At 36.6% G+C, this 27,422-nt stretch overlaps 8 protein-coding genes across 13 annotated transcripts; 4 read left to right on the top strand and 4 right to left on the bottom strand.

Moving 5' to 3' along the window:
* The first annotated feature begins 147 nt into the window (after positions 1 to 147).
* LOC110859906 (trimeric intracellular cation channel type 1B.1) lies at positions 148 to 1,799 on the top strand. The gene is made up of 8 exons (XM_022108937.2): positions 148 to 325; positions 385 to 482; positions 556 to 625; positions 705 to 887; positions 953 to 1,129; positions 1,197 to 1,317; positions 1,394 to 1,491; positions 1,564 to 1,799. The coding sequence occupies exons 1-8, from the start codon at positions 303 to 305 to the stop codon at positions 1,670 to 1,672; spliced, it is 879 nt and encodes a 292-aa protein (XP_021964629.1). The 5' UTR covers positions 148 to 302; the 3' UTR covers positions 1,673 to 1,799.
* LOC110859908 (gamma-aminobutyric acid type B receptor subunit 2) lies at positions 1,664 to 7,031 on the bottom strand. The gene is made up of 20 exons (XM_022108939.2): positions 6,736 to 7,031; positions 6,560 to 6,657; positions 6,469 to 6,495; positions 6,300 to 6,386; positions 6,033 to 6,225; positions 5,696 to 5,926; positions 5,498 to 5,619; positions 5,172 to 5,426; positions 4,999 to 5,089; positions 4,816 to 4,940; positions 4,520 to 4,751; positions 4,070 to 4,404; positions 3,825 to 3,936; positions 3,355 to 3,758; positions 3,222 to 3,282; positions 3,010 to 3,115; positions 2,904 to 2,938; positions 2,331 to 2,807; positions 2,123 to 2,252; positions 1,664 to 2,049 (listed from the first exon to the last, which is right to left on the bottom strand). The coding sequence occupies exons 1-20, from the start codon at positions 6,881 to 6,883 to the stop codon at positions 1,794 to 1,796; spliced, it is 3,525 nt and encodes a 1,174-aa protein (XP_021964631.2). The 5' UTR covers positions 6,884 to 7,031; the 3' UTR covers positions 1,664 to 1,793.
* Positions 7,032 to 7,107: 76 nt separating this feature from the next.
* LOC110860044 (SLIT-ROBO Rho GTPase-activating protein 1) lies at positions 7,108 to 14,412 on the bottom strand. 4 transcript variants are annotated; one of them, XM_022109104.2, is made up of 18 exons: positions 13,889 to 14,412; positions 13,350 to 13,531; positions 12,589 to 12,757; positions 12,350 to 12,518; positions 12,048 to 12,269; positions 11,892 to 11,979; positions 11,748 to 11,788; positions 11,458 to 11,682; positions 11,248 to 11,389; positions 9,711 to 9,874; positions 9,321 to 9,636; positions 9,169 to 9,235; positions 8,988 to 9,091; positions 8,801 to 8,909; positions 8,679 to 8,728; positions 8,441 to 8,591; positions 7,984 to 8,382; positions 7,108 to 7,901 (listed from the first exon to the last, which is right to left on the bottom strand). In XM_022109104.2, the coding sequence occupies exons 2-18, from the start codon at positions 13,528 to 13,530 to the stop codon at positions 7,268 to 7,270; spliced, it is 3,231 nt and encodes a 1,076-aa protein (XP_021964796.2). In that variant the 5' UTR covers position 13,531; positions 13,889 to 14,412; the 3' UTR covers positions 7,108 to 7,267. The 4 variants fall into 4 exon arrangements, with proteins under 4 accessions (XP_021964796.2, XP_035715670.1, XP_035715671.1 ...); XM_035859777.1 differs by having other exon boundaries at positions 13,350 to 13,593; XM_035859778.1 differs by having other exon boundaries at positions 13,350 to 13,674.
* Positions 9,934 to 11,252, top strand: LOC110860045. Its single transcript, XM_022109105.2, has 4 exons — positions 9,934 to 10,037; positions 10,140 to 10,352; positions 10,416 to 10,654; positions 10,732 to 11,252. Exons 2-4 carry the CDS (start codon positions 10,144 to 10,146, stop codon positions 11,028 to 11,030), a joined length of 747 nt encoding a protein of 248 aa, XP_021964797.1. The 5' UTR covers positions 9,934 to 10,037; positions 10,140 to 10,143; the 3' UTR covers positions 11,031 to 11,252.
* Positions 14,413 to 14,502: 90 nt separating the features above from the next.
* LOC110860046 (probable protein BRICK1-A) lies at positions 14,503 to 15,444 on the top strand. The gene is made up of 4 exons (XM_035859787.1): positions 14,503 to 14,724; positions 14,822 to 15,055; positions 15,130 to 15,212; positions 15,285 to 15,444. Exons 1-4 carry the CDS (start codon positions 14,700 to 14,702, stop codon positions 15,309 to 15,311), a joined length of 369 nt encoding a protein of 122 aa, XP_035715680.1. The 5' UTR covers positions 14,503 to 14,699; the 3' UTR covers positions 15,312 to 15,444.
* A 479-nt stretch (positions 15,445 to 15,923) lies between these two features.
* Positions 15,924 to 17,198, top strand: LOC110859845 (transcription factor AP-1). Its single transcript, XM_022108851.2, has 3 exons — positions 15,924 to 16,205; positions 16,283 to 16,519; positions 16,597 to 17,198. The coding sequence occupies exons 2-3, from the start codon at positions 16,283 to 16,285 to the stop codon at positions 16,972 to 16,974; spliced, it is 615 nt and encodes a 204-aa protein (XP_021964543.1). The 5' UTR covers positions 15,924 to 16,205; the 3' UTR covers positions 16,975 to 17,198.
* On the bottom strand, positions 17,024 to 20,759 carry LOC110859844 (receptor-type tyrosine-protein phosphatase kappa). The gene is made up of 19 exons (XM_022108850.2): positions 20,438 to 20,759; positions 20,245 to 20,363; positions 19,840 to 19,930; positions 19,672 to 19,748; positions 19,540 to 19,607; positions 19,389 to 19,455; positions 19,178 to 19,321; positions 19,072 to 19,105; positions 18,900 to 19,011; positions 18,700 to 18,835; positions 18,484 to 18,633; positions 18,311 to 18,410; positions 18,167 to 18,243; positions 17,968 to 18,099; positions 17,741 to 17,890; positions 17,572 to 17,664; positions 17,430 to 17,500; positions 17,229 to 17,364; positions 17,024 to 17,147 (listed from the first exon to the last, which is right to left on the bottom strand). Exons 1-19 carry the CDS (start codon positions 20,628 to 20,630, stop codon positions 17,052 to 17,054), a joined length of 2,046 nt encoding a protein of 681 aa, XP_021964542.1. The 5' UTR covers positions 20,631 to 20,759; the 3' UTR covers positions 17,024 to 17,051.
* A 304-nt stretch (positions 20,760 to 21,063) lies between these two features.
* On the bottom strand, positions 21,064 to 26,653 carry LOC110859859 (sodium-dependent phosphate transporter 1-A). Of its 3 annotated transcripts, none has more exons than XM_022108874.2 (15): positions 26,487 to 26,653; positions 24,992 to 25,328; positions 23,631 to 23,838; positions 23,541 to 23,561; positions 23,367 to 23,459; positions 23,128 to 23,226; positions 23,016 to 23,056; positions 22,853 to 22,955; positions 22,597 to 22,779; positions 22,357 to 22,494; positions 21,912 to 22,240; positions 21,620 to 21,849; positions 21,496 to 21,553; positions 21,337 to 21,428; positions 21,064 to 21,268 (listed from the first exon to the last, which is right to left on the bottom strand). In XM_022108874.2, exons 3-15 carry the CDS (start codon positions 23,695 to 23,697, stop codon positions 21,175 to 21,177), a joined length of 1,548 nt encoding a protein of 515 aa, XP_021964566.1. In that variant the 5' UTR covers positions 23,698 to 23,838; positions 24,992 to 25,328; positions 26,487 to 26,653; the 3' UTR covers positions 21,064 to 21,174. The 3 variants fall into 3 exon arrangements, with proteins under 3 accessions (XP_021964566.1, XP_021964567.1, XP_021964565.1); XM_022108875.2 differs by lacking the exon at positions 26,487 to 26,653 and adding an exon at positions 26,354 to 26,472; XM_022108873.2 differs by lacking the exons at positions 23,367 to 23,459; positions 23,541 to 23,561; positions 23,631 to 23,838; positions 24,992 to 25,328; positions 26,487 to 26,653 and adding exons at positions 23,870 to 23,962; positions 24,067 to 24,099; positions 24,213 to 24,648.
* Between the last annotated feature and the right edge of the window lie 769 nt (positions 26,654 to 27,422).

Genomic DNA, 27,422 nt, shown 5'->3' on the forward strand with positions numbered 1-27,422 from the left:
AAAAATACGATCTGTATGCAAATACCGGTGTGGCGTATCTCTTTGATAATGTATATACCTTCACAGCCCTATTGTCGTGGTATAAAATAATTACGAACCCAGCCAGGCATTCTTTTATATACTTTTCATATTGTAAGTAGATCCACTGCCAAAAGTCTCGTCTCGAACTCGAGAGAACCCAGCTTCCGAACGTCGTTTGCTTGTTGTTAAAAATACCAACATCTAAAAATAACCAGTGTGTCTTCAGACACTCTCTCTTCGTCATCACTGGTGTTCCTGGTTTTAATTTTTAATTGGTCAAAATGGATCCCGAAATGTTTTTGGAGTAAGTAATTTTTAGAAATTAATTTCTGATGCGGTTAAAATAAAATACATTTCTTTTAGGGTGGCGAACCAGGTGACGAAGTTAAAAATGTTCCCGTATTTTGATATTGCTCACGCCGTCCTTTGTTGTCTCCATGTCAGAGAGGATCTGGGGGCCAGTGAGTTTTTTATAGTATTTTCATTTAAGAAATTTGGAAACAAAATTATAATTGTATTATCTGGAAATTTCAGATACCCACCCCTTTTCTCGCCGCCACCCTTTGACCACATGGATATGCTGTATTTTCGAAATATTTGCTGGGTATTAAATGATATGATCCACAATGCTTGCTTTCATCAATCCAACCAAATCTAACTGTCCAAATGATTAACTATTTCAGTGGAATGTTGGCCTCGTTATTTTTAGGGGAACCAGTTTTAAGTCCTTTGAAATCCAACCAGCACTTGTTACTTTACACTGCCGTGTGGTACGTGATATTCTATTGCCCATTCGACGCTGGTTATAAAATATCCAAATTTCTTCCCGTCAAACTCACCTTTTCCGTTCTCAAAGAGATTTACAGGTAATCTTCTTCGGCCTAATTAATGAATTTGACAGTAATGAGTAAATTAATTAATTGCCCCACAGAGTTAAGAAAGTCTACGATGGAGTAACTCACTCATTGAAAATCTACCCAAGCGGATATCTTATCGCCCTCATAATTGGAACCATCAAAGGAAATGGGGCAGGATTCTGTAAAATCTTTGAACGATTATTACGAGGGGTATGGACTCCGGGAGCTATCGAAATTCTTCAGCCTTCCTTGTAAGTCACCTAGTTAAATTAACCAAAAATTAAAAAAATAATAATTTAAAACCACCACTTTCTTTAGCCCCACGAAAGCTTGTATCGCCGCATCACTCATTTTCTTATTGGATAAGAAAACCGAATTCATCTCGGCACCTCACTCACTTCTCTACTTTGGAATCGTCGTCTTTTTCGTCTACTTCAAGGTCTCGCTACTTTAAATTGAAACACATGCAAATTATTTTTTGCTTTAGTTGATACAATAAATGTAAATAATTTCAGATCTCCTCAATCCTTTTGGGAATCCACGATCCGTTCGCCCCCTTTGAAAATATTTTCTGCGCTCTATGCATGGGTGGATTGGCAGATGCTATTACTCGGTAAATGCTATAATTCCTTTCTGTCTCTTCACATATGCACATTTTTATATGCTAATATTGCAAATTTCACAGTGCGTTTGGTGGATCACCAGGGTCTAGCCCTTCATCCGCAACTCAGAAACCAACTCCGAGCTCTCCCACTCCGTCTCCTGACGTATCTTCCGAAAAGAAGAAAGATTGAGAATTATTTTATTAATTAATTAATATATAAAAACCACACCCCCTCCATCATCCCCACTGCCTATAATGCAATATTACACTTGTAAGCAGTTATCTAGTCAAATAAAGCTATCTTGTGTGATCTACAAGTATTCCACGATATCACATTTGATCATAATGTTGGGACAAGAAGTCATGAATTTCCGATGACGCTGTCTCTGCTTCTCTTTATCCCGCAAAGATAAGCGTTCCGTTCTCAGAGATCGCTGCTGTTCCGAGAGCAACTTGTGGAAAATGGGGAGCAGCGAGACGTCCAAATTTATCTCCGTGGACGAGGAGGAAATCTGACTAGAGTTTATGTGCAGTTGTGATGGGTAGTGCTTATCGTTCAAGCGACGTCTAGGGCAGCACAGGTAAGTAATTATTAACAAACTTATTTGTAACATAAATTGTTATTGTTAATAATACTTACGGGACAGAGTATGAGCGGGTGGACAACTTTTGTGGAAATGCGGCCGGTGTGGGTATTTGATTGTGAAGCATGGGGGGACTTGTTGACAGATTGGGGGGAAGTTGTTGAGTATTGTGATTGCCGTGATTACCTAATTTATGGGAAAATGATTAATTAGTGAGAACAGAAAAATAAGTTTTAAACCCGAAGTTTAAAATGTTGAAATTACCATTAATGAAAATTTCTCCCCCACCGACGCTGCCACCATTGAAGACTTTGAGACATTTGTCCACCACAACTTTTTCGCCATAAGCACCAATCGAGTTTTGTTTGTAATTGCGCTGAATGTATCGACTTTGTTCCTTTTGGAGCATCAGTTTCCACATTTCCTCGTCCTCCGTGGTTTTTGAGGCGGAGGGAGATTTTTTGGGAGGCAGTTCGTCAAAGGAGGAGGATTTCTTCAACTTATCGTAATTGACTTCTTCCGTCAGGGTATTGATTTCATACAGGGATTTGGAATTTAAGCGTTTTATGGGTGATTTCTCACTGATTATCTCTGCTTTTGGGGTTGTGGATAAAACAGGGGGTAAAATTGTGCTGTCTTGTTTAAGGGATGTGGTTGTGGGTGCGATTTGGCTAGTTTCAGTATTTATTAGTGTTTTGGTTAATGTAGAAGACCAATGGGGAACATTTACAACGGAGAGGCCTGCAAAATTAAGAGCATAAATTTAGTTTCCAATATCAATGTGGTATGTGATATCAGATATGCAAACAATTTTAGTAAAATGGGGGTGTAACGTACCCGCCAATCCTGCAGCTATTCCGGGGTACTTTTTTCTGTAAAATTGCATAAGTTAATTAACTCAACGAAATTAAAAATCAATCCTAAAATATAATATCAATAATACTTTGGCACATCCTCCTCTTCTTCTTCGTCCTCATCTTCGTCATCATAGTCAAACACATCTCCGCCCCCCTCGGAATTCAATGAGTAGAGGGAGGAGACATCAGTGTCTGTTATTATTAGTTGAAACACACACACACAAACCACAACCACAAAAAACCACATTAGTCAAACTCGTATTAAAAAACCAAAATAATATCAAAACGTTTTTCTTACCCTCCTTTTTGAGCACCTCACTTTTTGGAGCCACCAAACTATAAACGTCTTGGAGTATTTTCTAAACAAAAACCAATTTCAAATTTAAAATAATCTTAAAAATCTATAATTTCCTTATTCTGACCCCCCTCACCTGCACATCTTTATCATCTTTCCCGAGTAATTTGGCAATAGCTTGAATCTCATTATCAATTTCTCTAATTTGTTTCCGTATTTTTAAATTGTGCTGTTTTGCAGTTTTCAACTCTGTTTCGTACACGGATGCCGCAGATGCTCTTCGGTTTGACATGTTCGTCATTGAAGGTTGATTGTTGTATGAGGGATTGTGGTGCGAAGAATGGGAGGAGGATGCTGGTTTTAGCAGCGTCGCGGCACGCAATCTCTTTTCCACCGTGCCCTTTGGATTCCGTCGAAGCTCAACAATTTTCGGGATGAAAACCAGACAAAGGGTTGCAGTCGTGCAGAAAATGATGAAACCGGAAATGATTAAGAAACCGGCGTCTTGTTGGTCGGATAGCACATGAGAAAGAGGAGCACCTGAACAGAATTATTTTTTTATCAATTAATTACTGAGTTTCAACAATTAACCAGTTAATTTCTCACCAAGAACACACATCATGACACAGTTGTAGACTGACATTCCGATATATTTGGAATCGTTGAGGGCAGGGATGGATACATGACGGGTTTCCCACGCCAAAAAACACCCAAACATCTAAGAAAATCATAAAACACAGGTAAAAACCACTATGACTTCTCAAGAAGGCAACATTTTACAAACTTTTCAAACATATCAAAAACTGAAAAAGATCACAAGATTGAAAAACAGTTCATACATAGTAACTCACCATTAGCAAACCTTTATAGGCGTAAATTATGCCCATAAAATAGCTCATGTAGTGACTCTTGCAATACTCATTTTCCGGAATAATTTCAATATCCTCATTCGACCCAGAAACATATGGCTCCAACTTTTTCGTGGTGCGGTACATGGGGTCGATAAAATGCCAACTGGTGAGTAAAACAACGTCCAAACCGAGCAGAATTCCTACGACGATGAAGAGCTGCATGTCTTTGATAACTTTTTTGTTCAACTTTACATTCGTAAAGATTGAGTGCACACGCCAAGTTTTTGAAAACATAGATCCGAATGACATTGAAAATCCAGCCATCAAAGCCCACGCTATAAAAATTTTAAGAGTAGTATTTATTTACTAGCAATTCAAACCCATTTATCAAAAAGTTTCAGTTATCCAACTGATTGGAAAAAATGTCGAGGGCAATTTAAAGTAGTTTACCTCTTGCAGTGCAAACATAAGGAAAAGTATCGACTGAAGTATGTTTCGAATCCAATCCGAGTAAAATGACCGACAAGTAGGTGAAAATGCATCCAATAATTATGAGATTGTTCAGATAAGGGGACGACATTTTAATATAGCGTTGATTCCGGAACGAAATATTGACCGCTAGGAAAAATCCGGCCAAAAGAAATCCAAGCCCCGCCAAAGACGCCAAGCAAAAGTAGAGCACCTTTAATATTTTAACGAATTATTAATTAAATTTTACTGTAAATTAAATCAAGGGGTCATCTTACCTGATTAACTCGTGTATGCTCAATAATTTGAATCGTTCTATCTTTCGGTGGATTTTTTCCATTCCAAACAATATTCAATCCTTTAGCGAGATTCATTTGTTGTGTCACACCGTCGAATTCACCAACTGAAAATTTTAATAGTTCTTAATTCTTATCAGATAATAATAACACTGCAAAACACACCTTTAACTTCCGCATTGACCGTGTTGAACGCTTGAAATTGTTTAATCATCACGGTTCCTTTTCTTCCATTATCTCTGAAACGGACGGGACCCTAATTCGTTGGATTTTTAGTTAAAAATTGTATTTAAAACATTTGACAATTTTGGAAAAAAATGGTAAATTATTATCCTAACCGTGACCCCAATGAAAAACGTATCCTCCATTGCATTAAGAAATGCTCTCTCCCACATGTCGTTATGATACTCAAAGTTTTTCAATATTTGATGTTTCCTAGTTCCTCCACCCCCTCCCTCCCCAGAATTAATATACTTGCTAATATTATGCAAAGCGAGTGCTATGGCCCAAATTCCGTCGTAAGCGTACCCATGAAAGCGAGAGTATTCTCCTAGGTTTACTATTTTGTAGAGTTCCTCATATTGGAGGGCGGTCTATTTTTAAATTAATTCGATTATATTATTTCAACGCTAATTTGCTTTAGAGTTTAGGGTAAAGATCTTACCATTCCGGAGACCGTAACATTTTGACTTGTACTAAGCGGATTTAAATCCATTAAGATTGCCCCTTTTAGCGCAGTTTCAACCTCTTCAACGGTACAATTGACATCCCTCTTTCTCCACCAATCTAATTACACATATCGCAAGATTTTAAATCACATCCTTTCTCTTAAAAAAGAAGTCTTAAGTCCTCTTAAACTTACGCGTAGTGTATGCAGCCACAATAAGCCATTGGTACTTCCTCCCATACAATTTCTCATGAAAAGCTTCACAGAAAATCCTCCGTGCCCAGGTCTCGTTAAAATTTCCGAGTATAATTCGGACATCTTTTTCCTTGAGTTTGGCCATCTGATAATGAATGTCGTCCGAAAACGACTGGGCAGCCACAACTTCGACCCCTATGGTTTCCAAGTCCGCCACGAGTTGGTTGTGAGCTAAAAATTTTTTTAAGATTCGGATTTTACGATTAGAGAAACCCAGATCGGTTAGCGAATAAATTTATAAATAAAAATAAAAATTTGATAAAAGTTATGAATTTACCTAATGAGTAGCGTGGCTTGTTTTGATATAAAGTTCCCACCTTGGTCCAGTTAAATTTCCTTAAAAGTTCGATCCTCGGTTCATTAAACTCATTCTCAGAAGGGACAATTCTATACAAATTTGGAAAATTCTTTTTTGAAAACATGGGATGCATATCTGCGTAACTGAGTTGAACAATTTTCCAGTGTTTGCTCTGCAATTTAGTAATCAAAGACTTAAAACTTGTGTAAATTATTTTGATGTCTTTGGTTAAACAAAAAGACATACCGCTTTGGCTATGGGATCGGTGACAGAGGTGCATGCGTCTCCAAATAGCATATATTTCATCGGAGGCTGGTCCATCATGTCAAAGAACTAAAGAAAAATGTTGCAAATATTGAAACTTCTGCCTGCCTAAAAACAAACGCTATGATGCGAATTAAAATTTCAAACGTACTGCTTTCATCCCATCCGCAGCGGAACACTAGATAAAAATCCACATTAATTACTTAACAAATTCTAACTCCTAAAAAATTTAGTCAAGTCACCTGTGTATTATTCCATGTAATATGTAATTTCACATCTTTCAAAATCTTTTTGTCGTTATTGATGTGAAACAGTGCTAATTTTACTGCGGGGAGGACGCCTGTTTCATAGGATTTTAAAAGAAAAATTAATTAATAACCCATCATCTTTTGCGTTATTGCATTTAAAAATGAGTTACCTCTCCCCACCGCACCCTCGCTGACGTTCAACCCCATTGGGAAGAAGCCTGCTATGTGAATAGACAATTCTGATCCATCCACTATGGCCACCCCCATTCCCAACGACGCCACCACCACCACCCACGGCAGCAAGTACACCCACCGCATTTCTCACTCACCTTCACCTTCCTTCCGTATCTATTTCATTTGGAAAACTTTATCTTGGAAAAAAGAACACGCCCAGAAAAGTGGAGATTCTCACTTTCCCACAGGTATATGCACGCATATAAATATTTACTACTTCTCTTTCTCTGAGTGACGTCAACCCGGAATCCACCGAAAAACCCGGACCCGGACTACGACTACAAAAAGAAGAGCACACAACACTCGGGTAAAGTAGCAAGTAAGAAATCTCTCTCTCTCTCTCTCACTCTTATTTAATTCATCTCAAAAACACGCTCCGAAATAACTAACAAAACTTTTTCTATTTTATAATTTTTTTAGTTGTAATAGTGAAAAAATGCAACTATTTTAGTAAACTACATAATCTTATCAGTCTTCCTCATCTTCCTCTCTGTGCACTCGATGCTCTTCTTCCGCCTCTTCCTTCACTGCCACGCTTTTGGGTAATTTTGGTTTCGCCATAACTTTTGGTTTCCCCGTGGAAACGTTTGAAATGGTTGAAATCTTTTTCAGCGTGCATTGATTTTGTTTTGCGAATACTTCTGCTCCCGTCACGATCGTTACTTCCGACTCGTCCGAAGATGATGAGGGGGAGGAGTCGTTGTCGATAGAGTTTTGGGATGTTAGTACTTTCAAAGGGGGTGTGGTAGTATTTATCATTGCGGAAGTGGTCACGGTTGTCGTGGAGGAGGTGGTGGAAGAATTTGACGAAGAAGAGGAAGATGAAGTCGAAGGGAGATCCAAGACTAGATCAGGGGTAAATTTCGTCTCTAATGAGGAACGCTTATTATTTGTAGAACTGGATGTGGTCTCGTTATTGTGATTATTATGATGATTATTATTCGTAGTTGTTGAGGTTGGTTTGGTTTGGTCATCATCATGTTGGTCGAGTTTTGTATATTTCGGTGGTTTATTCTGAGAAGCGGAAAATTCAGTAGGAGTCAGCGGTGGGTCGGATATTGATAATTTTTTCGCATGCAACGGTGGAGTGGTGGAGGAGGATCTGTAAAAATCATTTCAAGAGCAACCCTAAATTATCTAACTTGTCAAATCATATTTAATTTATATTAATTTAATTTACGCACCCCCTTGCGCCATGTTTATGGTAACTGTTTTCCATCCCTTCAACCGTAATATATTTATGCGGAATCAGTCCAATTGTATCGTTCCCTCCATTACTTGACGCTTCATCCCCGCCACCTCCGCCCTTACTAACGATGAACCCCTTCCACCAATCTCCACTAACTCGTGTCACAAGTCTCAACCTCTGCCCCTTCTTCAAGTCTAGCTCTCTACCCGATCTGGCTTTAAACTCGTAGAGGGCTACAGCATTCAAAGAAAGCTCCTCCGTCGTAGAGGAGGACTCGTCATCCGTCGTGGTCGAATTGCCTGACCCACATTGACTAAAGGTCATTATGGCACGGTGGGAAGAGGAGTGACCCCCTCCAGGCGTCGATGTCGAACAGGATGTCGTCGCATCGTCACTACAAATAAAATATAAATATATTTCAAATGTAAAACATAATTATCATACTCACTCACCAATACTTGCGATAAAGTTCTCCTCCACATTCGTTTGTAAAAATCTCATGTGCAAAAACAATTACGTTCTTGATTAGTTCATTAACCAAATTTTGAAATTGAACTTGGTCCTTGTCATCTGGAACTGGGACTAGCGTTGGACCGAAACAGACTGTAAAAAGAAATATTTATAAACATGGGAAATCTTCATTATATAGTTTTTTTAGATGAATAATTTTTAGTGAAAGAGGTTTCTTACTTGCGATATTATACGGGTCCATCATGTTTTCTTCGTTGTACTCACTCAGACTACATTGTATAATTTAATTAGTAATCTAGTTATTTGTCCACTCACAATTTTTATATCATTAGTTGTCTTACTGGTTCAAAAAATGGAACAAATATCTCAGTACGATAAAAACTGGCCGTGGAATACTTTTCGTGACCAAATCTCGCATCCGTTGTACAAATATTTTATCATCGTCCAATTCTATATTTAAATGTTATCCGAAATTCATAAATATTTGAAGTTACATTTGTTGTAATTGTTAGAAGTGTAACCACTTACGAGCAACTTCCATAAAATAGTCGAAAAACACTAGAGGAAAAATTGGTTCCCTTAATTCTCTCAAGTATAACTTGAGCAAACTTGCCACGGAATTGATATCGCTCCTAAATTATTAAAGTAATTATTAAATAAAAAATTAATTACATAATTAATTATCTTACAAAATACAAACTATACTTACGCATCCGTCAATTCACACAGTGGATCCTCTCCCCGTTCAAAAGCATCCCGGAAATTATTAATTTCCACTATGGAAAAAAATTGTTATCATTTTTCCAATTTCAAAGAGGCCAACCTAATAATAAACTAAACTTTAAACTTTAATCCATGTACCTTGACTCCCCGAAACCCTAAAGATGCCCTGATGATGCATCCCAAAAAGATTGACGACTCTGACGCATGACTTGACAATTAGTGGAATATCGCACTTGTTGACTTCCAAATACTCTTCGATTGATCCCCCGAATAATTTACAACTTGAACTAATCCGCTGTCCGATTCGTTTACGTCGTTTCATTTTTTCGGAAGAGTTTATATCGTCATCTGAAATGGTCGAGGAACGTTTTACACCCAGAGCGGTTTTTATATGGTCAAATTTTGCATCTAGTCGGGACACCCTTGATGTGGAAATCATCCAGTCGCGATATTTCTGAGCAATTTAAAAAGAAAAATATTAAGATGAGTTTTTTAAATTAAGAAATATTACAATTCTTAGACAATTACGTTAATATGAAACTGATCCGTTTCCACTCGGTCACTTCGATTTTTAAAGTTCCCCTCTTTTCCATCCTGCAAGAGGGCATTGTTTGCGATCCCACCCACTGCGAACCACTCTCTGACGACGTTACAGGACCAGTTTTCATCAATTAAATTTAAAAGAGTTGACTCTGCCGTTTTTGACAAAGAAATCAGAATTATGTAGTAAATTCTCAATATTCCCCAATTATCATAATGAGCAAAGCGATTTGAAAAAGAGAAAGAATCTTCATCCCTCTCATCAAGTAGTATTATTTTTTATGAAATTTTCAACCAATAAATTATTGATTAAACGTAAGTACTTATCATGTGTGACATTATTATTACTGTTAGTCTGTTCTCATATTACTATCACATGATTTTCAAATTGATTGTCCTTCTGTTATCATTATTAAGGTGAATGATGAGTGATTGTTCGGATGATGATGATATCGTCAATCCGCCTACTTTCTCAAATACTCGGAAACAAGCAACGCCATCAACATCGTCCAAACGGAAAGCAACCACTCCCACCAGTAGCAAAGCAAAAACGCCCAAAAAGAAGAAGGATGGCGATGCTGCCGGGAAGGATGACGATGAAGCTCAGGAGGAGGAATTGACAAGTTTTAGGTAATTAGCCAAATTAGTGAAAATCAAGGTAGGAGATTCTTTGCTTATCCAAAATTTTGTCAGATTTCTTAAAGTGGACTCGAATGATGATGATGAGGAGGAGGAACCGGAAACGAAGCGAGAGTGGAAAATGGTTCAAATGGAAGGAAGTACGAGATACTCAAGAGGTCCACCTACCTGCCCCCTATACAGAGGTTATGTCGATAGGAAAATTAATGAACGAAAGGATAAGGATGGAACTATTTGGTGGAAAATTGGCGAAACCTTGGGCACAACTAAGAAGATGTCGGATAAATCTGAAGGTGAATAAACTATCTACACTACATTCTATATTATAGCTAAGTGCAGTGTATGTGACATGTCTGGTTGATGATTTTAGACATAGGGGACAATAAACTGCGAGAACTTTTCTGCAGATTGGCAAGAGAAGTCGACGAAGAAGAGGAAATGGGATCGCAACAATCGACCGCATCTGATCTCACTACTCTCACCCCGGAAATAATAACGGGGAAATATCCCCCTCTCAATGCTGCAGAACGACTCGTTGCAGAGACAAAGATAAGACAAGCTGGGGCAGATGGAATTATGGTACCGGGCACAGCTTCTAGGGTTACATACTTGTACAAATTGTATAACTCCAGACGATTACTCTGCCCAATCTCATCCTCTTTGTATTAATAGGCAGACCAATTCAAAATTTGTAGATAAGAAGTCTTGGGATATAATTCATATGTACCTGATGAAGAAGTTTTCAGTTGATGTGTATTTAGGTCCCAAGACGGCGGAGTAGAATTTACGTTTTTTTTATATTTGTTTTTTTAATCCCTAGAAACATCCTTACCTTCTTTTTTGTATATATATATTTTCTTTTGTGTTTATAATAATTACTCCTTACCTGCAGTTTCCAAAGTTTTCCATAATTCGTTTGACTCGATTTTTAACGTGGTTAATCTCCTCTCGAGTAAATACATGCGCTGCTCTAGTTCCTCGTGAAGAATAGGAGGTGTTTCGAGCGAGGGTGGTGAGGTAATTGATTCCTGAAAATGAAGACAATTTACATCGGTGTCGAATTTTAATTAAGTTTTAGTTAGTATTTATGTCTCACCTCTGGATCAGTCAAGAACTGGTTAAATTCGAATTTTTTCGGTAAAACAAAAGCAGAATTGTGCGCTTCAAGAAACTTTTGTTTGTCGACCCGTGAGTCCAGTGAGGTTAGAATTTTGTTCAATTGATCAATCGTAATCCCGAGAGAATCTTTCTTTATCTCTTCGGAATATGCGTAGAGTTTGAGACAGGTCGAAATGGACTCATAATACCCGAGGTCCATGCACTATAAGTAAATCATCAAAAATTGTACTATTAATTAGTCATATGTAGTTAAATTAAATAACTCACGTCAATTAAATCACTCAAATCTTCTACGAAAAAACTCTCGACTGAAATTAAAAAATTATTTAAGGTTTAAGTATATACATTCAAAATTAATCAAAATGCATCCTTTCCGTGCTAAAAATTAATTTCAAAAAGTATATCAATTACCTGCTGCATTTGCGGCATCCATGCAAAGTATGTATTCATTTTTAGCTTTCAGAGCTTTAAACTTTGCATCTGTAGCTTTACGAAGGCGCTAAAATGTAGATACATACTCAATTTAAATAAACTATTGATTCACCTAATTAATAATTATGTGCTCACCTTTTGCACCTCTTTTTCTAGTGATTTACATTTTTTGCTCTTATCAATTTTCTCCCTGGAAAGCCCACTTTCCGCTTTAGTTTTCTGATTTTCCGCATTCTTCAATTTCGCTTCGGCCTGTTTCCATTCGATATTCTGTCCTTGATAGGATTTGGAACTGAGGTATAATTCTTGTAGCACTTTCACTAACTCTTCCTGACCCTCAGAGCAGACTTGAATGACCTATGATTTAAAAAAATGTGATTTTTACAGTATTTATATCAAATTTTGATAAAATCTTAATTTCTCAATTGATTAAGTACCTGCTTGAAAATTCTAGTTAAATCTTCCGAAATCAGTCCAAGTCTGTTAACAATCAAACCACAAATCTCGCTCAGAACTAATCTCTCTTTTGCCTCCTTCTTAGTCTCATTTAAAAAATTGAGCATTAATGAATTCAACATCGTGGGGGTCCAAGTGGTCGAGTCCTTCCTGCTCAATTTACAAGAGAAAATTTAATTAATAAATAACTACTAAATAATTAATCATAATTTGTCCCTACCTCTTCCAGTTGGCACACCCCTTGTACATTTTGTCCAACATTTTACTAAATTCTGCCTCGATTTCCGATTTTTTCTTAAAGTACTCTTGCAATTCTGACGTTATAAGTAACTGAGCTTCCAATCGAGATTCCAATGACTTTAATTGTTCACTTAATTGATGGCGGAGGTCTGCAAAATAAGCAAAAACAAACCTTATCAGTTAACTCGCTTCTTAACGCGTGTATGTAGTAAATATAAAGCGTATTAGTAAACAAAATCCCACCCGGGTAGATGACCATCAACTTTTTCCTGTCTAAACTACCCACCACCAAATCGTTACTATTTATACATTGGAACATTGTATCAACTCCTTGAATTATCTGATTTCACTTTAAAAATCTACATTTTCCTCATTCAATATTCTTAATTGATGAGCAAATATCAAAATCTCAACACACCCAAAAAGACATTTTCTCAGAGAATAGAGCAATCCTATGATAGCTTATACCAGTCACACGCAACAACAGTCGTAGTAAGTCGATCTCCGTATTGGGATTTATATGGAGCATGTTGTTTTTTGTCCCTTTTAAGCCCTAGCCCTCTATATGCATTTGAGTAGTAGCAGCAACCAAAACTTGATCTTCAGAAGAGTCGGCTGTATTCGACTCTTGTTAAAAAAAGGAACAAAATCTACAAGAGAGCCGACAGACCGAGTGGGTCTCAGAAAAAATTCATTTTTTTGTAGCAAAAACTTGAGAGAAAAGGGGGGGCAGTTACTTACGTTGGTAAAAAGGCATCTTTTTGAGACCGGAGCTGACTGCGATTTTTGTCATTTTGGAGGAGGTGGTGATTTGTCCGTCGACGAAGGACTCTTCATTTTCTGGGAGGTCATCAGTGAACGTGAGGTCAGCCGTGATACTGCTCGTGTCCATGGTAAGACTTGGTTTCCTTGTCGCTTCCATTCTGTTTATGATGATGAGAAATATGGGATGAGATTGTTGGGTGTGGTTCACGAGATTCCTTTTCTATATTGATTTCAAGAGATGATGCTGATGATTTTATATGATGGATTGGTTTGATTGATTGATGGGGCACTACTCTGGTGGCTGTTATTTAGGAAATTGCAAATTGTGTAAACAATTATGCAAATATCTGGAATTAGCTTATATGAAATTTTTAGCCCATAAAACTATAAGCGAATTGTTGTATTATCTTTCATGCAGACTCTAAATCAATACACAATAATTCGATTTTATATGAAATCTAAATTTCTCACACGAAATTTTTGTATTGCAAATTACAACTTGAGATTCTCCTCACCTTTTTATGCAACCACTCTCCTGCTCCGCTTTTCTAATTGTACGCAGTTCTCTAATTAATTTATATATTCATATCCACGATCCAAACATGCTCCAATTAAACCTACTTCACTTACACTACTCCCATTAAATGCACATTAGAAACAACAGAGTTTTATTTTATAACGCAAACGAAATTTCCTCGTCTGGCGTCTCTCTCACTCAAAAACTGTCAACTTCCTCTGTTTCTCAACAAAAAATCCCACCACCACAATTTTTTCTGTACACTCCTCCTGGAGCTAAGCTAAGCTGATAAGAAATAGGTTAATCAAACCACAAAACTATTAGTTAAATTTTGTCATCGCAGTGCAGTCAGGCCGGATGCAATATTTATCCAGAATATATGAAACTCTGTCACAATTTCAGTCTTTTTTTCTCTCTCCACAAATCTCTCACTCTTCTCACTCTATTTATACGGCATTTTTAACCGAAAATTTATAAAACGAAAAAACCGGAGAGTCTTCTCTTCTCCAGCCAGTAGCAGAACTTCCAGTAGCAGTCAGTAGCGAAATCAAACAAAAATCCAAAACCGGAGAGAGAGCAGGCAGCAGCAGGAGAGAGGAAGTAGTTCATACGCTTCAACATCATCATTTATTATACACAAAACTTTAGTCGCTCGTGTATCCAAAAAGCAGTAGCAAGCATAGCGTTTTAGGGTCTGCTGTCTGTATAAAATGAACAAAAATCATCATAAATGAAATAGTAGAACTGGAGCAGGACGACGAGGGAGTAGCCGGTTACAGAATAAGTGGTGGAGAAGAGGGGAACGAGAAATGTTTATGATGATGATGACAGACGGTTCGTTATTATTTAGGAGAAACATCTGACAGTCTCTCGCTCTGTATCTGTTCTCGTTAAAAATTGTTAAATTTCCGATAAAAATTGTTTCCTTTAGAAAGCATGTCGCATCACGGTCAACACCACCAAAATTATTACAATCCCAATCCCCCCACCAACAATATGAGCGGACATCACCAAAATCACCCCCCTCAACAACAACAAATCGTTCCTAGACCTCCGATAAATGAAGATTTTCAAAAACAGATCCAACAAGACTGGGCTAATCGGGAGTATATCGAAGTAATTTCGGGAAGTATTAAAAGAATTGCAGATTTCTTAAATAGTTTCGGTATGAGGGTAACATTTGTTTAATTAAGTACAATTTGTAAGGATTTATTTAATGATGAATTGCCCCATTTATAGATCTCAGCTGTCGTTACCGTTTGGCCCAATTAAATGAAAAATTGACAAGTTTGGAGAGGAAAATTGAGGTTTTGGAAGCTTGGGTTAGTTTTATTTTTATCGTGGTTGATTTAATTTGTGGCCTGTCGATTGCAATGTACAATTTGTAATTTCAGATCAGCAAAGGAGAAACGCTGCCTTGATTTATTATGCAATAATTTGTTAAAATACGCATGTAAGTTTTTCTTCTATACCTAAAAATATTCACTAAAAGAGAGGAAGTACCTCATTATTATGCAATAAATTGTTTTGTATCTTCATATTTGAACTAAAACCTAAAAAGAAATGCACACATGTTTACAACATCTGCTTCAACACGAATGTTTATCATCAACAAAGACACGCTTAAATTCGGGACAAATTGGTGAGTCATCGTCACTCCCGTACTTTCCCCGAATGCAATTTCCTCTCTGCAAAACAAACATTAATTTCATCTCGTGTAATGGATTCAAAGAAAGCATCACCATTACTTTTGGCAGTCAAATGTACCTAAATCTAGTATAATATCATTTTAACAGCAGCATAGCATAGCACCCACACTAAACGCGAGATAATAATATGCATGTCATACTCAAAGTAATGACGTCGTCGATTCTTACGTCATTACACGCTATGGACCAATCCGACGAAACGAGGGGTTGGACATGAGCCCTTTGTCGAATGAAAATTCGACAAAATGACGGCTAAGCCAGGCCCACACAATCGTATGCATACATCCGTCCACATAAACTCCATTCATATAAAAGAATAAAAACTCTGAGTCATCCGACGAGGAGGCTCACTTGAAAGAAAGTATCGCACGTTTTCCTTTCGCTTTAGTCGTCCGAAATATTTGAAAATCCAGCAATATTTCTGCCTAGTGAAGAAACGAAGAGAAAGTGCACTTTTAATTAAATAGATTTTAAAATAGGCAAAGTTTGGAATTGATAATTTTTACTGGCGTAATTTCTCAAGGTCTTTCTACACTAAAAAATTAACATAATAACAAAGAGTACCTGTGAAATCCTCTCTCTTCTCTAATTGGATACGAATTAAAGGTAAGAAATAATTGCATAATGGCCTTTTTAACAAATAAGTGTATTTGTGTTTCTAATCTATTCATTAATTTGTACAGATGAATAGCAATAAACGTTCTCTCTCCGTGGCACATAATCACCGCCCCTCGATGACTCTAGACCTAAATTCCCCCCTCCCCCCGAAACGTACGAGACTATTGAAAAACCAAACGAAGGCTGACCTCTTGTCATCGCCAGATGTACAAAAGTTGAAACTCGCCTCGCCCGATGTAGAAAGATTTATTACAAATCCACATTCACTTGTGACACCGACGCAAGTGTTTTTTCCAAAAAACGTAAGTCCCCTATTACTCGACTAATTAGTACAATAATTGAAGAGTTAGCTAATTTTGCCATTATCATTTTTCTATAGGTGACCGAAGAGCAGGAACTCTATGCAAAAGGATTTGTTGACGCTTTGGCCCAATTACAACAGGATTCGTCCTCTTGTTCATCAACCAGTCAAGATTACAAGCCCGACCTGAACTCCTCCTCCCACCCGATTGATATGGAATCCCAAGAGAAAATCAAACTGGAACGTAAAAGACAACGAAACCGTGTGGCTGCGAGCCGTTGTAGAAAGCGCAAGCTTGAAAAAATCGCAAAATTGGAGGACAAGGTGAAATTGTTAAAGGGAGAAAATGAAAAATTATCAGACGTCCTCGAAAGACTTAAAATGAATGTGGAAGATTTAAAATCGAAAATTATGGTTCATGTCGGTTCCGGATGTCAGATCATGATTAACGAGTAGATTAAGTTATACATACAATAGTTAATTAGTCAAGTACAATTATTATATAAGAAGGGAACGAAAGAGAAATATTTATTTTACACTTTAGTTAAATTTTCTTTGGATAAATTTTCCTTGTTCAAATAATGCAAAACGTAATGAAGAGTTGTGTCGTAGCAGTACTTGTACTCGGTCTATTTTTAAAATATATAAATATATATCTATATATTTTGCAATGCTTTAAATGAACTGTTTTTTGTGTGTAATTTATTTACCATATTTTCAATCATTTGTGGTCGATGGCGTCGTACGGTTTTCACGGCGGTAAATACGTCAACTTCACCGTATAAAATTACTTGTTCGATACAAGCGTTCGCCGCACAATAAACGCCACATCTACTTCGACCATCACTACAGAACATTGTTCGGTTTTAATTGTTATATTTTTACATATGTCGAAAAAGAAAATAACTTACGGACTAACGACCACAACTGGACCATAACCCGTCCTAGCTCGCCAACGTTCAACCATGTTCATCAACTCGACCTAAATATATATATGACATTCAGGAAAAAATTAGCGTTCCAGCATAGATTGTATGACACCAAATTACTTACCAGCGAGTTTGTGCTCATGGGTACTTTCTGTTCCATAGGCCAACAGGTTAATTGAAATAACTGACATGTTTTCGGATCAGCTTTTACACCAGCCTGCATAAATTTCATTTCTCATCAGACAATTTTAAAATATTGGTTATATTAATTTAGATAAATATAGTTAACATACCATCAACTCAGTTAAACTAACGATTTTCTTATTGATTCGAAACACCCAGCTTTTAATATTGGGATAATGATTGTGAGATAAGTGATCAATTGTAAAAACTGGTCCATATTTTTTTGATCGGCTCGTCTCTGGCCAAAAATGAGGGAATTGCTGTGAAAAGTTAATAATTAGTCCATTGAAATTAACTTTTGAGTATGATGTACATAAATACATCATTCAATTTGTACCGTGCTTGCATCTGGATTACTTAAAACGACCACAGCACTGACATCATAATCATACACGAGTGACCACAAATAGCTTATCGTATCTGGTAAAGGCCATTCCGTGACGATGTACTCCCTGGCACAACGGTATCCCTTTAATGTAAATTGTTAATTTAAGTTAAGTGTCATTAATTAAAGCGGAAATCTAATAAATTAATACATCCACAAAGACAGCGTTGATATAATCCGTGAATGAATTTCCTTGGAACGATGTCAAATACGGCCGGAAGTTGTCAGCTAATAATAAAAACACGAGATTTTTATCGCTTTAAAAATTTACAGAAAAATTAGTAGAAAATCTCACGTGGAATGATAAGGACATCCCTATTTTTGTCTCGATTATCTCCACGATGACCACCAGCACAATCGCCAATAGAGAAACGAGGAGTTTGCTTGCATATTAACTAAATTGAGACAAAATGAGACAAAGTGAGACTTTTGAGGTAAGTTGAGACAAGGAGTAAATCTCGCATATACCAAAAATTCTCTCTGATATTCATTAATCTTCGTATGTGGATCTTTTAAGGATTTTGACTTGAGAATTTGCGATAGCTCAGAAACTGGAAACCACGTTTTACGACAAATTACAAATTCTTCTAATGTGTCATATACAAATTTTAATTGGTCCTAAATTAAATAATAGTTAAAAATTAGCCTATATTTAATTAATTATTTATTTATGTATTTGCTCACAATGTTTTCCACTAAACCCTTTCTGCTCATTCTTAACTTTTTTAAATAGCCAAAAACATCCAGAACGCCGTCTTCTTCTAATAATTCGAGATTTGCATCGATACTGCAGTAGACACCAGATCTTCCCCCTCCATCGCTGTAATCAGTCAGTGGCATTAGTTAATTATTCAATTGTTAATTAGCCAATTAAACTCACTAACCTGCAATGAATTAAGACCTGCCCTTTTAAATTCAAATGCTCTATTAACTGTTTGACCCTCCTCCTAAAATCTAATAACGCTGTGGAAAATGGACACGTGTGGACTGGCCATTCTACAAAATAATTAAAAGATATTAAATTGACCAATTATGCTTAGCTAAATAAAAATTTACCAGTATAATGGAATTGCATAACTTGTCTTTCTTCCTAAAAACCATACAACCCTCGAGTCACTTTGCCAAATCTTAAAAAAATCGCCCACTATTTCCACCAACTTACAAACTCTCCCACTTCCGGTTTAATCATCAACGTCCTCACAACAAAACATGCTAACTGCTCTTCTTTAGCGATTTGAATCGTAATTCCGCCATACGTCACGGGCTGTTTCGAATCCCAATCTGGCCAATATTTTATGCACATCACCTGCACATTTACATATTTCCTCATTTATTTCATACATGATCAACTCCAACCTTATTAAACCACTCACTTTAATGAAATCAAAAGTTTTTGTCAACATGATTATCGTCGTCACATTCTTTTGCCAGACCATTCGCCTAGAGTAACAAATAAAAATTTGCTACACATACATTACATTTCCAAACCTTCAACTGCTTAGGAAAACGTATTTTTTTACGTACCAAAAGTCCCCGACCGTTGTTTCACTGGGACCTTGACCTACAATGTATGCATTTGGACGAAGCAAGCTCTGTGCATTTTACAAACCTTGTTGTTCAATCACGACTTTACACTTATATAAAATCCCAACTTACGTCGACATAGCTCGCATTGACATAATCTCCGCTGAATTCTTGATTCGTCGGATCCAACACGACCCGGTTGTAGTCGTCTGCATATGTATCGAAGCAGTACGCAATCATCAAATTATTTTTTTTTACTAAACAAATGAATGAAAAGTACATATATTTATATGGACTGACATGGAATGACTTTTTGGTTCTGATTTTTCTCCTTATTGGCAACTTTGGTGGCATGTCTGGTCGTGTTACCACTCTCATTCTTCGTCGCTATCTGTAATTCCGAGATTAAACAAAATCTTTTAAAACCTGTTCTTTTTCGCAAAATGAAAAAAAAATTGCACAAATCTCTCGCAAATATACAACGAATTCGCATCCACACATGAATCGGATGGCCTTGTACTTGTTCGAGAGAGAACTCTCTTTAAAAAAAGCTATAATTAGAACAAAACGCAGTAAAATACCGACGACGCTTAACTAACCATGCTTACCCAACTATATAGGTTCGTGTTATATATCAAAAGCCGAATGTGCATGTAATAAAATCCCTAAAAAAATTTAAGAAAATAAAAATAACAATTTGCAAACCTGAAATTCGACTTTATATAAAATTGGGAATTTTCTCCTTTCTTCACACAATTTTAAAAACATTTCCTTCGGCACGGCACGTTTTGGCAGGGATGACAGCACTTTTCCATCCTCATCTTCTACAATATTTTTCAATACAAATTATAATCACCTCATAATTCACGATATGTAATAATTAAAAGATAAACCGCACTGCTGAATTTATTGATAGAAATGAATCCACTGTTCAGCATGGATAACTTCACCGCGTTTGGAATTGACATTAGTGACGTTGATGTTTTATGTTTTATTTGACTTTTTGTTCTAAAATTGTCCTGTAAATCGTCATCCTCTTCTAATCGTTGCTTCGTATGACCGTATTCCAATACGGAGTTGTTGGTCGACATTTTGAAAAAAAATATATTTATTTCACAATTTTCAACAACACATTTTTTTCTTATGATTTAAATTTTCTAAAAAGATCTGGAAGAGTACGAAAGCGTCCCTGTTGGTCTCATGCACTTTTTCTTACTAAACTCGTCTCGCGTTTTCTTTAATGAAATGTGTGACGCCGAGAAAAAAGGATGAAAGTGATCTTGACTCGGATTCTCGCTTAAAGAAATGTGCAATATAAGTTGTTAACATGACGGGATTTTTGCACTATAGACAGTGATGCCAGATGCCAATATACATAATTCATGATGAGATAAGATATACATACATAATGCAGCTCAAGACAGTATGTTTTCGTCAAATTGTATATTTTTTTTATTTCAAGTTCATAGAATTCTTTTATTTTTTTTTATAACTTTTATAATATTTTAGTCTTTCTTAAAGAGTTTACAATATTTTTTTTAGATATCTTTCATCAGCCTTATTTTTCATTTATAGTTTTACACATAAATTAATCAATTAATGATAGAAAAAAACGATATGAACAAAAAAGGTAATTTAATATCCCGAGACGGTTTTCAAAAGCATCATCAGCATGGCAGATAAGCCTCCAGAAACTGGAACGGTGACTAACCAGGCGAAAATTATGTTCCTGGAAATATTATTCAATTGTAAAATTACCAGAAATAAATTGACGGTTAAAAAAAATAGTCCTCATACCGAAACAACTTCCAATCTACGGAATTCCTTGATCGGACATAACCCACTGAAACGACAGATCCAACTTTGCAATGCGTCGTACTGATTGGAATCTAGGAAATAATTGATAGAATAATTAAATACACTTAAATACTAATCAATTTCGAGCTCATTACTTACTCCCATTTTGGATGCGCAAAGTACCGTGATCGCTGCACCGATTTCAATCGTGAAACCGCTATTTTTTCAATAATATCATTTTTTAGTGATAGTTTCAGTTTAAAAATGTAGACAGAGAAATTACCTGCTCGGTGTAATTTTGGTTAAATCTTCCCCCATAGTTTTGATAACTCTTCGTCCCCACACCCACAATCCAAGGGAGATGCCAACACCTCCGTACACCAAGAGTAAAATTGGCGTGGCCGCTGTTTGCTGAACGTTTCCGTGCGAATATACCAACCAGAGAGCTATGAGGGGGCCGATTGCGTTACTGACATCGTTGCCTCCGTGGGCAAAAGATCCAAAGGCGGCGGTCTAGTAAATTAAAATACTTCATTATTTCCGCAAAAGTTTCCCTTCGTAAATAAACAACGCACCATGATTTGCAGGAAGGAAAACAACTTTCCGACGCCAGGTTTATCCTTGTCATTCCTCTCGAGAATTTGTTTTTCGATAATTTCCGAGTTGTTACTGCTCCCAGTTTCAATGAGGGTGCTGGATGCGTTGTTATTCCCATTGTTGTGTTTGATTAGTGGAACGGCGGACGAGTTGGGGGACAGGCCTTCCATGGGGATTGCAATTTCCGGTGTGGCATTTCCATTCGGATGGTAGTGATGCTTATCTGAGGGTTCTGGCGTTTTGTCACCTCCTCCGACGGTGAACATGGTCTTGTTCTCGAGAGATTCGTTGTCAGCAGTTATTTCGTCTGTGAAATAAAATTAAGGTCAAATTTTCATCGTCATCACGTTTCTAATTCCTTACTACATATTTTTTTAAATTCTACGACAAATTCAGTTCTTTTTTTTTTGTAAGAATTTGTACCCATCACAGTTTTCCTCATTCTCGGCACGACACATAAATAAACCACGATAGAGACAAGGACGCCAATCCCGACAGAGAGGAAAAGTCCAATTAACATCCCGACCCAGTCTGGCTGCCCATCGATGCTTATCTTGAGCACTATATGGCAATTTAATTAAAAAAGTAATAAAAAATGACGTCATATTTATCATCTGGGGGATCATAAAACTGCAATTTTTTATGACTCCAACCGTTACTTACTGTCAGGTCCATCGATGATGATTGAAACGACATTGATGAAGAGCGTAACCCCGTAAAAGAACGGGAGTGAGGCAAGTCCAGGCTCGATGGGGTCAGCTTTCGATAAAATCCACTTTCTGATAAGCACGAATATTGAAGAGGATACGATCCCGGATAATAATGGAGAGACGAACCACGACGCCACTATGTATACAAAATTTTCCATTGAATAACAAAGCAATTAATTAATTGATATATGGCGTCATATTTGTTTTACCGATTTTGGCCAACGATATGAAATTAATCCCTTCAAAGCCACGTGCTACTAGAGAAAAGCCAAGAACGGCACCAACTATGCTGTGCGTTCCAGAGATCGGCATCTAAATAATTTATTTAAATATTTATAGACTGCAAATTTATTACCCATTTATTAATCTCACTTTTAAAAAAGTGGCGAGTAGAAGCCATATTGCGGAACCACCTGAGTAAAAAATTGCCATTAAAAAAAATTGCCAAAAAAAACTGAAAAATTATCATGCTTTTTTTAACTACCAAGTGCAGCCAAATTTCCAAGCATGTATTCCTCCGGAGAGTTTGCATACACGGAAACATCAATGATTCCCTTCCTTATCGTGTCTGATACTTTATAACCTATAAAAATTTGCATGGATTTTTTTAATAAAATTGCATTGTTCTTTAATCTTCATATTTAAAACTGCGTAAACTTAAATAGTTAAAACTCCTCTAATGTTAACCACAAAAAGAAACTAATTAATTATATAAATCTCCACCTAACAAAACGGCGCCTGAGATTTCAAATATCGACGCTAGAATACACGCCCGCTTTAATGTCAACACTTTTGCTCCCACACTCGTTCCAAATGCTGTAGAAAAATTTGAAATTTAATCAAAATCCAAATTTAAAATTAGATGGTAATCTGCAAAGCATAATTTTGTATTCTTACCATTTGCTACGTCATTTGCTCCTAAAAAATATATATAAAGATGTCTCAAACGATATAAAAAGAAGTAAAATTTTTCAAAAAAATGCTCACCTATGCCAAACGCGAGTAAAAATGAGACAACGAATCCCAACGCGACGACCCAGATGACATTATCCATTTTTAGAGATTCCTTCTTTGTTACACTATTTTGAGTGGGTATTTTTTGAACCAGCAAATTTTCCACCAAGATTTCGATTTACAGTCTCAATTCTCCATTTGTGTGTGTCTCTCTCTCTCGTAGTTTAAATTCTATAAATTTCTAAAAAATAGAGGAACAATCAAAAAATTACCGATCGTTGTTGCCCCCAGTAATTCAAAGATGGTGGCGATGACGCAAGCTTGCTTTAAAGAAACGACCTTTGCACCCACCGACGTACCAAATGCTACACAACGTACAATTTAAAGTTAAATCATATGCATTTTGATTGATATGTAGGTCTGAAGAAATTATTTGCAGAAAATAAGCAACATCATTTTAGGTTATTACAGTTAGCAACGTCGTTGGCCCCGATGCCGACACCTAATACAAATAAAATTAGGGAAATCAGGGTCAAGTGGCATGAAAAAGAATCCCAGATTTCTAATGAGCTAGTGACCCGATTCGTTACCCATAAAAACTATAAAATTTCTTACCAAGAAATATTGCGATAACGAAACCAAGGATTAACATCCAATAAAGATTTCCTTGCAAGGCTTCTAACGTTTCCGGACTCATTGTCGTGGTTAACGTTTCGAACAACGTGTCCATAACGGACGGATGAGACATTTTGGCAGAAATAAAAATGTATGCACTAAAAAAATCCTGGCCAAGAATTGGCACGCGACACCTCAGATTTTTTCTTAACTGCTTCGCCTCAGTGTCATTAGTGATGATGACGCGTCTCTCTGTCTGGTTTTATTTTAAATCTGGGCACGTTTCATACGTAATAATATGAAAATTATACGTGAACAAATTTCTAAAGTAAATTATTTCCGAAAAAATTCCAGAACTACGTAATCCGCACCAAAGTCTAAACCAAAACTGATTTCCACTTTCCATCGCCGTCTCCGAAAGTCGAGTTGGTGTTTTTATTAGACTACTGATATACATAGACATTGTGTAAAAGCTATTGCACTCTAATCTAAATTTGAGCCTATCATCCTCTGAGCACGTTGTTTTGCTCACCATTTAACAGAAGACTCATTTACAACCCTTTTGGTGGATAATCCCAATCCAACCGAGATTTATGTTATCCTCATTAAACTCTTAACTCCTCTTACCACACTCTTCCACATAGTATCAATCAAAATGCATTTTTCTCCATTCTTGTTAACTTTTCGTAAAAAACATGTATGTTTATATAAATGCGTCATTCATCACCATTAAGTCATAAACAATTAAATGTTCGTTATGTAAACTTATTGTGACATACCTTAATTTTTTTCAGATAGATGTCCAACCCAAACTAGTTTCAAATCTAAATTGAACTGGTTCTCCCAATAAAAATACTACTTTAACCCGCACTATTCCGCTCAAAAAAAGTAAAAAAAAAAGAAACAAAACCAAAAAAGACTCGCCGAAAAGAAAAGAAAAAAATCTCCAAATTAATTATTATCTTTTATTAATTCCCCTCTCAATCAGTAGTCGTAGCTTTGTAGAAGAATTATTAAGGATTTGGACATTATTGGAGTGAGACATGATTTCAAATGGTCATGTCACCAGGCGAAATTTCTCCGTAGGAAGATGGATCAGGTCCCTGCTCAGGTTAGCTGTAAATTAATATAAAGAAAACACTATCATTATTATTACATAATAATACCACAAAATGTGGAAAGTCACGTAATCGTCTCTTCTTTTTTTCCTAACCGCAACGCAACGACATTACATTTTCAATATATTTTTCTCCCCAAGTTCTCGTGATGTGATCTAATTTTAACCTGGCAAAATCATCGTGTCCTATCATCTCGGATAAGTCAAAGTGCATGTGAGTGAGTAAAATGAAGGTAAAACCGGCTCAAAGTAGGAGAAAGAGAATGATAACCAACTGTAACAAGTAGATCAACCCAGTAAAAAGGTCTCTTTGGTGGTGGTGGATTGCATTTTGCAACTAATGAGAGAGTTTTGCTTGCTACTGCCCGCATTGAGATTCATGTCAGGGACGTGCCATATATTTATAACATAAATAACTCATAAAAACAGTTTCAAAAAGTGAGATGCACGACTTTGATAAGAAAAAAACGAGTTTGATTCACTTATTTTTGACGAGTTTGGAACGCAGATTTTGAATGGGAAAGGATTTAACTTCATTAGCTTTTAAGCGTTAACATGTAACAATTTTGACATGTAGTGCAAGTGAGGAGGAGTATCTTTAGCAGGGGTCGTTGATGCACATAATTAATGCTTTTCAAGTGGGAGCAGTAGAAGATAATGCCTAATTGGGATGTTTTTTTAAAAATTTTTATGACATTTTATGCATTTTTTCGTAGCTGACTAGTTTTTTTCTCAGAATGTGATATGAAATGGATACGTCGCGTCATTTTGCTTAATTTGACAAGCTTGAAAAAAATTATAAATTGAAGTGCATCTCGAATATGTATTACTAAAAATTTAGTATTTCTCTCTCTGTCAAAGTCAAACTACCGAATCAAGTTTTATATAGTTTACTAAAGCCAAGTAAATTTCATCATTTCCTTTAAAATGGAAACTTTCTCTCTTTAAAAGTGAGAAAATAATCATAAAAAATATCCAATAAAAAAACCAAACCGCACACGATAAAACTTTAAAAAAATATTACCAGACTTTAATCCAATCAATACTTGGTGCCAAATTAAGTATATAAAACTTGATTTTAAATGGATGAAAATAACTTCTTTTTTCTTCTCTATCTCACTAAACAATAGTCAAAAATATCACAAAATGCACCTCACCTTAACCTTTATTCCGTCCGTGGTCTCACAATTTTACGTGTTCTCAAACCACGTTCTCCTTTCCTCTTGATCACGAACGAATTTCAAGATATGAAAATCCGGGACAAGACTTCGGCTCTTACTTTGATACCAAACTGCATGCTTCCTCTGCATGTGATGCCTGCCTTGAGTGAGAGAATATAAAAGCTTGCGAAAAAAATCATTTTGCAATATCCCACCATTCCTGAGCATGCTCACTGAAAACCAGTGGTGAAAAAAAATCAGTTTCTCGGGGAATGTTCCGAGACAACCGAACGAGGGACGGATATGACGAATGGCAAAGAGGGATCCAGAACAAGGGGGACATTTCACGAATGTATGTACTCACCACCGGCATTTTGCATTCGTCAACTAAATATCTTATTAGCAGACGACAGGATCGGATGTGGAATATAATGGTTGATGTCATTCCACTGTTACTGGATGGATGAACGACATTCTCACTTTTACATCCTTTACGTCTCTCCTTTGTTAAATAATTGAGTCGTTTATGGATTGTTCCAGTCTAGTCCACACCACATCGTCAGCGTCATGGGAACCACCACGGCTTGAGGTACTTTGACACACAAATCATTCAGGAGGAGCATGCAAACGGAATTGGAGTTGTGTGTTATGAATCGTCGTATTTCATTTCTTGGAAATATTTTTATGTAGTCATCACAAATAATCGTGTCGTTTTACTTATGAGCTATTTTCGTATAATGTGACCTTTGCCCATATACATTTATTTCGGTATGTCGTATGGAAATGATACCCGGTTTAGTTGGGAAAACTATGCATGAGAAATATGAAACCTTTACTAAATGCATATGCATTACATGTCCCGATGTGCTGCATACTTTCTTAAAATTTCGCTTAAACTGCATAAAATAAAATTATTAACCAACCACACAAAGT

This window comes from Folsomia candida, unplaced genomic scaffold, assembly GCF_002217175.1.
Source record: "Folsomia candida strain VU population unplaced genomic scaffold, ASM221717v1 Fcan01_Sc028, whole genome shotgun sequence".
In the NCBI taxonomy this organism is placed as follows: Eukaryota; Metazoa; Arthropoda; class Collembola; order Entomobryomorpha; family Isotomidae; genus Folsomia; species Folsomia candida.

Coding starts and splice junctions, on each gene's coding strand:
- LOC110860044 (XM_022109104.2), bottom strand. CDS start 13,530: ATGGAAGCGACAAGGAAACCAAGTCTTACCATGGACACGAGCAGTATC. Junction 9,637..9,710: donor CGGATCAGTTTCATATTAAC/GTAATTGTCTAA, acceptor TAAATTGCTCAG/AAATATCGCGACTGGATGAT. Junction 7,902..7,983: donor CATAAACATGGCGCAAGGGG/GTGCGTAAATTA, acceptor TGATTTTTACAG/ATCCTCCTCCACCACTCCAC.
- LOC110859859 (XM_022108873.2), bottom strand. CDS start 24,345: ATGTCTCATCCGTCCGTTATGGACACGTTGTTCGAAACGTTAACCACG. Junction 23,963..24,066: donor GGCCAACGACGTTGCTAACT/GTAATAACCTAA, acceptor TACGTTGTGTAG/CATTTGGTACGTCGGTGGGT. Junction 21,850..21,911: donor TTTCCTTCCTGCAAATCATG/GTGCGTTGTTTA, acceptor TTAATTTACTAG/ACCGCCGCCTTTGGATCTTT.
- LOC110859844 (XM_022108850.2), bottom strand. CDS start 20,630: ATGTCGACCAACAACTCCGTATTGGAATACGGTCATACGAAGCAACGA. Junction 19,931..20,244: donor TATATAAAGTCGAATTTCAG/GTTTGCAAATTG, acceptor TCGGAATTACAG/ATAGCGACGAAGAATGAGAG. Junction 18,244..18,310: donor GGATGTCCTTATCATTCCAC/GTGAGATTTTCT, acceptor TTTTATTATTAG/CTGACAACTTCCGGCCGTAT.
- LOC110860046 (XM_035859787.1), top strand. CDS start 14,700: ATGTTTATGATGATGATGACAGACG. Junction 14,725..14,821: donor TATGATGATGATGACAGACG/GTTCGTTATTAT, acceptor TGTTTCCTTTAG/AAAGCATGTCGCATCACGGT. Junction 15,213..15,284: donor TTGAGGTTTTGGAAGCTTGG/GTTAGTTTTATT, acceptor TTGTAATTTCAG/ATCAGCAAAGGAGAAACGCT.
- LOC110859906 (XM_022108937.2), top strand. CDS start 303: ATGGATCCCGAAATGTTTTTGGA. Junction 626..704: donor ATTTTCGAAATATTTGCTGG/GTATTAAATGAT, acceptor TAACTATTTCAG/TGGAATGTTGGCCTCGTTAT. Junction 1,318..1,393: donor TCTTTTTCGTCTACTTCAAG/GTCTCGCTACTT, acceptor AAATAATTTCAG/ATCTCCTCAATCCTTTTGGG.
- LOC110859845 (XM_022108851.2), top strand. CDS start 16,283: ATGAATAGCAATAAACGTTCTCTCTCCGTGGCACATAATCACCGCCCC. Junction 16,520..16,596: donor AAGTGTTTTTTCCAAAAAAC/GTAAGTCCCCTA, acceptor ATTTTTCTATAG/GTGACCGAAGAGCAGGAACT.
- LOC110859908 (XM_022108939.2), bottom strand. CDS start 6,883: ATGCGGTGGGTGTACTTGCTGCCGTGGGTGGTGGTGGTGGCGTCGTTG. Junction 5,620..5,695: donor TGTGGCTGCATACACTACGC/GTAAGTTTAAGA, acceptor ATGTGTAATTAG/ATTGGTGGAGAAAGAGGGAT. Junction 2,808..2,903: donor AATAGCTGCAGGATTGGCGG/GTACGTTACACC, acceptor TTAATTTTGCAG/GCCTCTCCGTTGTAAATGTT.
- LOC110860045 (XM_022109105.2), top strand. CDS start 10,144: ATGATGAGTGATTGTTCGGATGATGATGATATCGTCAATCCGCCTACT. Junction 10,353..10,415: donor GAGGAATTGACAAGTTTTAG/GTAATTAGCCAA, acceptor AAATTTTGTCAG/ATTTCTTAAAGTGGACTCGA. Junction 10,655..10,731: donor GATGTCGGATAAATCTGAAG/GTGAATAAACTA, acceptor TGATGATTTTAG/ACATAGGGGACAATAAACTG.